Genomic DNA, 8327 nt, shown 5'->3' on the forward strand with positions numbered 1-8327 from the left:
ATCCGGAAAGAGTACTAATGAAGACAAAACACATAAAAAGTACAATTAAATGGACGAGTAAATCCAAATTGAGTCTCGCTGTCTTTGTGTCCAATAAAACAGAAGTCCAAACATACACAAACAAAGAAAAACAAAGACCATTAATTGCACCTTTGTTAAAAGAATGAATGTTAACTCATTCGTAGCCGCATTTCTCTGCTTCTTTCAGTACAATCATTACTTTTACTCTCAAATCAAACACTCCTCCTTTCTCTTTCACCTCAAACACGCCCCCACTCAGATTTACCAAGTGAAAAAAAGATTAGAAGTGAGAACGGCATTTACTGTTAAAATTGAGCTCATGGTCAAGTCTCATTCAAGGTCAGGTTCCACAATCTCGACTTTTCTTTCTCTGCTCCCTTTACTCCTGCCCTTTTCCTATACGAGTCTCACTTTTCTTTCCCTTTCGAGATACCCTAGGATTCAACATAGGTCTCACAAACTCTCCTCTCAATATATCCTTCTTTAAAATTTCTTGCTCAAATAAATTATGAAAATAAAATAAAATAAAAAGAAGCATACTTGAACAAATCTAAATGGAACAGATCTAGTTCTATACCTAGCAAAGTAAGGCGATTTGGTTTCATTTTGTGACTAAGGAGTACTTTAGGGCGTTGTCTTTAATTTTTTTTTCTCCTCTGGGCCCCCATTGAAGAGATGGATGAAAACAAAGGAGATACCACCAAGAAACAACCCCAACAACATTTATCTAACTCACCAGATGACCCTCATGATCAAGATTCACCCGATACTATACCAGTACAACAACAACCACAGCCGGTAGTTTCTGGTGCTCCTTATAATATTTCTTCATCTCTCTATAATATCCAAGGAGGTGCTAGTACTACTTCTGTTTCTTTCGATCAACAACAACAACAGTTTGAAGTTGTGAACCCAAAGCGGCCTAGATATACTGCAAGTCAGTGGAAATTCATACCTTCTTCGTCTTCCCAACAACAACAGCAGCAACAGCAAAAACCCAGTATAGTGAGCGCGGAGTCGAGCCCAATATCTCCTTCGGCCCACAACACTGCTGCTACCAATCCTGCTGCTGCGTCGTCTTCGGACACAGCTTCTTCTCCTTCCCACTCTCCTCGGCCCTCAGCCTCGGGGCAAGAGCCGAGCAAGAGCGAAGGAGGAGGAGAACAAGTTCACCAACAATTCAGGAAAGGTAAGTACGTGAGTCCGGTTTGGAAACCTAACGAGATGTTGTGGCTAGCTAGGGCTTGGAAAATTCAGTACCAAGTTGGTAGCGGGGGGTCATCATCAGAGCTTGTTCATCTAGAAGTTTCTTCAGCACAACCAGCTGGTAGAGGCAAGACAAGAGCTGATAAAGATAGAGAAGTAGCTGAGTTTCTCAATAGGCACGGAGTTAACAGAGATGCTAAAACTGCTGGGACTAAATGGGACAACATGTTGGGTGAATTCAGAAAAGTATACGAATGGGAAAGAGGTGCTGAGAGGGAACAAATTGGAAAGAGTTATTTTAGACTGTCCCCTTATGAAAGGAAGATTCATAGATTGCCTGCTTCATTTGATGAAGAAGTTTTTGAAGAATTATCTCAGTTTATGGGTCCAAGAATGAGAACTCAAACTAGAATTGGTACTCAGTCCAATATTGGTGAAGACATTCGTACAGCCCTCACACTTACCAAGTCTTTGCCTCCCCCTCCACCCTTTAGGGAAGATGAACTTCATCTCTCCGGTATGCTCTCAATAATTTAATTTGTCTTTCTTTTAATCTGTACAACGTACGCAAAACAATTAATTTAGTGTGGGACAATTAAATACAATGCACATTATGAACGTAACGTGCTAATGACATATATATTGTGTGGATGTAGCAAGGGCAAAACAGTTGGTAATGACAAGTGGAACAGAAGCATTACTTCATGGATCAAGAAGTGGGTTATTAGGGTTTGAAACACCATCTTCTTCATTCGATGTTATTGGGGGTGGTGCATCTTCTTCCTCATCGAAAGAGCTTCGTCGCATCGGCAAAATTAGAATGGTATGGGAGGAATCAGTGAGCTTGTGGGCTGAAGAAGGTGAGCATCACAGAGGTAGGGTAAAGCTTCAAGGATCAAGTTTTTTAAATGCAGATGAAATGGCATTCTTGGATGATTCTATGGTTGCTTCCACTATGGAGGCATTTGAAGATGGACCCATGAAAGGTTTTTCCGTTGATAGATTCCTATCTGGAGTACAACTCAAAGTCTTTGGCAGGAGAAAATCCTCTTCTGCACTTGCTCTTTCTGGTATTTTATCTAATTGTTTATGTGCATTTTTTAATATTTAGAATGTACCAGTCCTAAATCCTAATCATTAAGTATGGGAATAAGTAACGGTCTTTTTTTTATCTTTTTTCTCATTGTGTTCAATCTAGGTCCCAATGAAAGATTGCAGCTTCCCTCTTCAGAATTTCCCATCAGATGTAAGCCCTTCCATAAATTTCGGATTTTCTATTTGTGAAAAGGGCGCAATGATTGAATTTTCTATTCCTTCACCTCTGAGCTAAATGAATTTTATATTAGTCTATACCGTAGTTCCCATTAATAGAATCTTAATGCTTTCAGCTGGATCTTGAAATCAGTTGAAAAATACAATTTTTAAATTTTCTCACACTTTGCAGCAACTACTCCTTGGGAATTTCAAGATCCGACTGAGTACTATGTTGGGTGTCTCAGATCTCCTCCACCTACACTTCCAAGTTTATTCGAGCTCTCGTGGCATTTGCAACAGCCACCACCGGAGGAACTCCGTTTTCCGCTCCGGCGAGACGTGTTCAAAGACTTGCCTCAAGGGAAAGAACTATTTTTCACTACTTCTACTGAGCTATTAGACTGTAGAGGCATCACTTATGATGTTCTGAGCGCTATTATGCGGTCAAACCCTAGTCTCACTGCTGCAACCGCGACCGATAGGGACTCTTACATTGGCCTGTGGGATGATTGCATCAATAGGATAATATCAAAGTTTTGTTCCATTGAAATGGTATTCGTACGGAAATCTTCGTCATCTCTTGTGGAAACCGTGCAAGATCAATGGCCTAATGTTACTGCTTTCTTGAGGAATTTTTGCTTGTGGAGAGGAGAAGAAACTGATCAGTTAAGAGAAGGTCAACTAGATCCGTCTTCTTCTATTGTAGAGAAATTTCTTTGGACTTACATGGACCTTCCTTACGTGTTAGGTTACTATGCAGTTGGATTTATTGTTACTTTCTGTGCCTTAAGTCGATCACAGGACCGTATCGTCCGAACCGATCTTTACACAGTGGATCTCTCGACGCCAGTTGAAAGACTAAAAGCTTTAGTCCCATGTTGGAGAATTGCCGGATTATTACCATTATTAGCAGACAGGTGCTTCCATTACATGAGCAGCAATGGGAGTAATTTTAAACATCTTCCATACACTGATTTTGAGAGAACAGATTTGGGTAATGGAAATTTCGTCGAGATGACTCCGAATACAGTGGTGAAATATTTTTCTAGTAAAAAAAAATGGTTGGCAGTCAAAGAAATATACGATTTTCTTGATCATAGAATCCCACACGCGGAATTTGTCGTTAGGGCATCAGAAAAAGATCTTGCATTGGTGTTCAAGCCAAGAGGTTGCAAATACAAGCCAGCAAACTGTGATCAACTAATAGAAGCATTGAAACAAGTCACAAAAGCACTAGTCGCATTACACGATCTTTCATTCATGCATAGAGATTTAGGATGGGACAAAGTCATGAGGAGAAGCGACAGGGAGAATGAGTGGTTCATTACGGGTTTCGACGAGGCGGTAACCGCCCCGCAGCTGTATCCACACGGTGGAGCAGCTATAGCGGGTGCCTCCTCGGGGACGAGGCACCCGCCAGAGATGGGAAGGAATTATCATGGTGTGAAAGTTGATGTATGGGGAATAGGTCAATTAGTGAAGAGTTGTGGATTAGTAGGGGTGCCACAGTTGTTAAGAGAGTTGCAGAATAGATGTTTGGACCATAACCCGGAGCAAAGACCGACGGCTGCTGACTGTTATCGACACTTGTTGCAGTTGCAGTCTTCAATGTCTGCAACCGCCGCCGGTGGGTATTGACAACTGATTGATGCGTGTTATTTAATACTATTCCATGCACCAGTGAAGCTACGTTATTCTGGTTCATTACGTTACTGTTCTTGACGTTTAACATCACATGGCTCTCTTTTATTTCTTTAATTAAGAAGCTTGTCTACGCTTCGAGCGGTTATTAAATAAAATTAAAAAATTAACTAAAAATCAATTGCTATTCTTCGATCAATGTTATATTCTCTCAGTTCATGTGATTCTTCTTATCAAGAGTTCTTGTGTTGCTCTAATTTCCTAGCTACTTTCTTGTTCTTTTTCTTTGTCTTTGTCCTTTTTTGTGGCTGTATTGTTTTTATTTATTCTTAGTGATATTAAGATGATTGAACAAAAAGATATTTTTGTACGAATTTGAAGTTTGACATTTCCGACTAAACAGCGAAATTGAAGTTCGACATTTCTGGCTAAACAATCTCTCTTCATATAAGAAATGTCAAACTTATATATAACTCATCCAGCATAATTTTATAATATTGAAATCTTAAATTCTAAAAGACAATTTAATTTACTAACTCGCACTTTATACACCTATCAGTAAATTACTTTTCTTTCCCTGTCTTGCAGTGCATAATTTCATCTACGTAAATTTTGATCTAATATAATCTCATATAAATATACAATAGATACCCTTCTTTTTTGCTCATCAACTTTGGTTTTATCTACTATAATATCATATAATTATACAGTATATGCATCGTATGCATAGAAAAAGTCATCTCTATGCAATTATCCTTGGGTTAGCAAGGCTTAAAGAGTTTGGAATGTCAATGGTTTAGTTTTCAAGGTTGAAAGTATCACAACGTACCTGTAAAAGAAAATTCCGAACAGTTACACCTCGCAATTTCACGCCGTTTGTATCGTAAGTAAGCTAACGTAATTCCGGAGAGGCCATGGAACTCCTATGAGGTTAAGTAAGGATTTTAACAAGTGTTAAACTCTGGGATCAATCAAATCAAAGAAACTAAGCTGTCGAAAATTTAGGGAAGATTTGGCAGAATTTCGGACAGAAATTTTGGGTCCAAATTTGGGAGACATATCTCCTAGTATAAGGAGTTATGTAACGCATAACCTATGCAAATTCAAGTTCAGAGAGTTCTCTTTCCAACGCAACTGACGGTTCGCCAATCTGAGAAGTACTGGCTGAGATAAGTCCCGTACAAAAATGTACGTCCTGGACGAAAACAAAGTACGAGACGTACTTGGAAGTCGGTTCCACCGACTTTGAGATGTATATATACCCAATTTAACCTATTTTTCACCTCATTTCTTATCCTTAGCAGCTCTAGACCAGTGTCTACCCCTTTTTTAACATCCCTTTGCAATTAAATCAAGGATCATAAGGATTGTGCGTAGATTAGCTTGGGATTGCATCATAGCCTTTGTATTCGTGCACGGGATGAGTTGAGGAGAGTAGAATCTCCAACTCAAGTCCAGCAAGGAGCAATCTAAGCTTAATAAGGTAAGATCCCTACTTCATGATGTCGGAATTAAGTAGATTAAGCTCGTAATGATAAGATTATCACGTATTTAATCGAATTGCACGAAAGATGGGTAAGCCTTGGGTTGAATGTTTTTAATTGAGGAATATGGGTATTGAATTGGATTATATGTTGTAAATGTTGAATTGGATGTTGTTGTAACTTTGGAAACGTAGTAGAAATAGAGGAAATGTTGCCCGAATTCTTGTAACCCAAATCATCCTCCGATATACAACTTATATAAGTTGATGTATAAACATGATGGGATGTGACCAGTGGCGGAGTCAGGATTTCCACCGAGGGGGTTTAAAATATAAAAAAGTAAACATACGAAGAAGCCTAAGGGGGTTCAACATCTACTATATATACATAAAAAATAATTTTAACCCGGTAAAAACAATATTTTTTTCCGCCGAGGGGGTTCGGATGAATACCCTCGGCATAGTGTGGCTCCGCCACTGGATGTGACTGAGGATATTGCTTTCAATATATGTTCGGGTGAAGGGCGAGCATCGGAATAAGGATTCATTCACGGTGACGGCTTGAAGATTAAGGTTTGTAAAGTGTTGCTATCCTCACTTCCTTGGCACGAATCTTAGTTAAGTCTATTAGCGTGCATAGCGTAATGACTCCACTTTATTTTACTCCGATGTTCAGTGTCCTGTGTTGGAAATGTTGATTGATTTCTAACCATGTTGATATGTTCTGTACTAATTCTTATAATGATATTATGATTGATTCCATTGAGTCCTTTCTTTACCTCGATATGAGTTCATAATGTATTCGGAGGTTACGACCTTACGTCACTTCGAAAGGCCCGTTGTTATTTCATTTTCTCCTCATGCATTTTATATATATATGCACTATTTTACTACACCTAGCCGTGCTATAGTCGGCTAGGTACGCCACTTAAATGTGCAATCACTGATCAGTTGGGTATTCACACCGAGTCCTGAAAAGGCTGGGTACGTTATGATGATAATATTTTCCCGGACGCGGGATGACGATGATATGATGAGGATACGATAATGATATGATGATGACATATATTATATGTATATACTTGCATATTATTTTAAAAAAACTTATGCATTGCATATTGCACGTTCTTCAGATGTCCTAGGTTACTACTATCCTATTATGCTTATGTCTTACTTATGTTATTATTTCCTGTCTTACATACTTAGTACTTTTATCCGTATTGACCGTCCCACTTCACGGGGCGTTGCATTTCGTGCTGCAGGTCCTGACAGGCAGAGCAGAGGACCTCCATAGTAGGATTCCACCGTTCCAGCGGGTGTCTGCAAGTACCACTACTCCGGACTTGCTCCCTGGTATATATGTTATGACTTCACGATATGTATATGCAACTTTTGGGTATGACGGGGCCTTGTCCAGTCCGATATGTCATGTATATGTACTCCTAGAGACTCATAGACAGTATAGTGTATGTTGATGTCATGTATGGTTCAGTTTGGTCATGATGTTCATGTGATAGCCTCGTCGGCTATATTTCATTTTGAGAATACTCGTGGTAGCCTCATCGGCTAGCATATGTATATATGTATGTGGTTATGCATATGTCTTCTATAGTATTGGGTCTTTTCTACATGCAAGTATCTTTCTATGTATACTACGAGCCGGGATAGTTGTACTATGATTATGTTAGCATACGTCAGGTGGTACTTGGTCGCTAGGATCGGGTGCCCGTCATGCCCCTCGTCGGGGTGTGACACGAACAATGTGAGTAGTAGTTACAACATATCTGCAGAATAACTGAATAGAAAATTTTTTTTTGAAGAAAATATTCACAGATATACAAAAAGAAAGTTAAATCTAGAAGAAGCTAGTAATCACATAGGAAAAAGAAATATTTGAAGAAACTTAAAAGACTTTCCAGAAAGAAGACAATACATGCAATCAAATATACAGGTAGTCCGGAAATAAATTATCCAACCACTCTTTAAAGACCTAACTCTATGGTACCATTTCTCAATTACAACAATTGCCAATCCAACGTACCTCTTACATCTATATATCCAGATAAGTATTTACATATACATGTATCAATTTGGTTAAAATGTACTGAAAGTAACTACAAAAATTTAACAAAAGATGGTTTCATACCTATTAACGAACACAAACACTTTGTGAGCATAATTTTATGAGAAAAAAGCAAGATACCGATAGATTTTCGCTTTTTCTTTTACCGACACACTATGTCTGTCTCCTTCTCAGAAGCTTAATTTGTTATAAAACAATTCCTGCAATATCATCTTCATATCAGACGTAGAGATAGGGTAAAACCATGTATCACTAAAAGGAGAAATCAATTTTGCAGACACAAAAAAGTTTTATTAATACAACAACAACAGCATACCCAGTGAAATTTCACAACGTGGCCTCTGGGGAGGGTAGAGCGTATGCAGACCTTATCCCTACTTTGGGAGGTAGAGAGGTTGTTTTCGAAAGACCCTCCGCACCAAAAAAAAAAGTTTTATTAATTTTTTAATTTTTTCATAAATAAACAACACCAACTCCACGCTATGTTGCTCTTAAAATCATTGTATTACGGGTAAGATAGAAGTAAAAATTAGAAGATCAAGTCACCCAAAACTTAAGCTTTCAAGGATGATAGAAATGGCCAAAGCAATCTAACGCCAAAGTAATAAGAATCACACATATAATACTACATAATTATCG

At 38.6% G+C, this 8327-nt stretch overlaps 1 protein-coding gene across 1 annotated transcript; it reads left to right on the forward strand.

Annotated features, from left to right (window-relative positions):
- The first annotated feature begins 244 nt into the window (after nt 1-244).
- On the forward strand, nt 245-4255 carry LOC132056630 (uncharacterized). Its single transcript, XM_059448914.1, has 4 exons — nt 245-1744; nt 1884-2297; nt 2426-2473; nt 2672-4255. Exons 1-4 carry the CDS (start codon nt 697-699, stop codon nt 4117-4119), a joined length of 2958 nt encoding a protein of 985 aa, XP_059304897.1. The 5' UTR covers nt 245-696; the 3' UTR covers nt 4120-4255.
- Nucleotides 4256-8327: the final 4072 nt, after the last annotated feature.

This window comes from Lycium ferocissimum, chromosome 5 (assembly GCF_029784015.1).
Source record: "Lycium ferocissimum isolate CSIRO_LF1 chromosome 5, AGI_CSIRO_Lferr_CH_V1, whole genome shotgun sequence".
Taxonomy (NCBI): Eukaryota; Viridiplantae; Streptophyta; class Magnoliopsida; order Solanales; family Solanaceae; genus Lycium; species Lycium ferocissimum.

Coding starts and splice junctions, on each gene's coding strand:
- LOC132056630 (XM_059448914.1), top strand. CDS start 697: ATGGATGAAAACAAAGGAGATACCACCAAGAAACAACCCCAACAACAT. Junction 1,745..1,883: donor AGATGAACTTCATCTCTCCG/GTATGCTCTCAA, acceptor GTGTGGATGTAG/CAAGGGCAAAACAGTTGGTA. Junction 2,474..2,671: donor TTCAGAATTTCCCATCAGAT/GTAAGCCCTTCC, acceptor CACACTTTGCAG/CAACTACTCCTTGGGAATTT.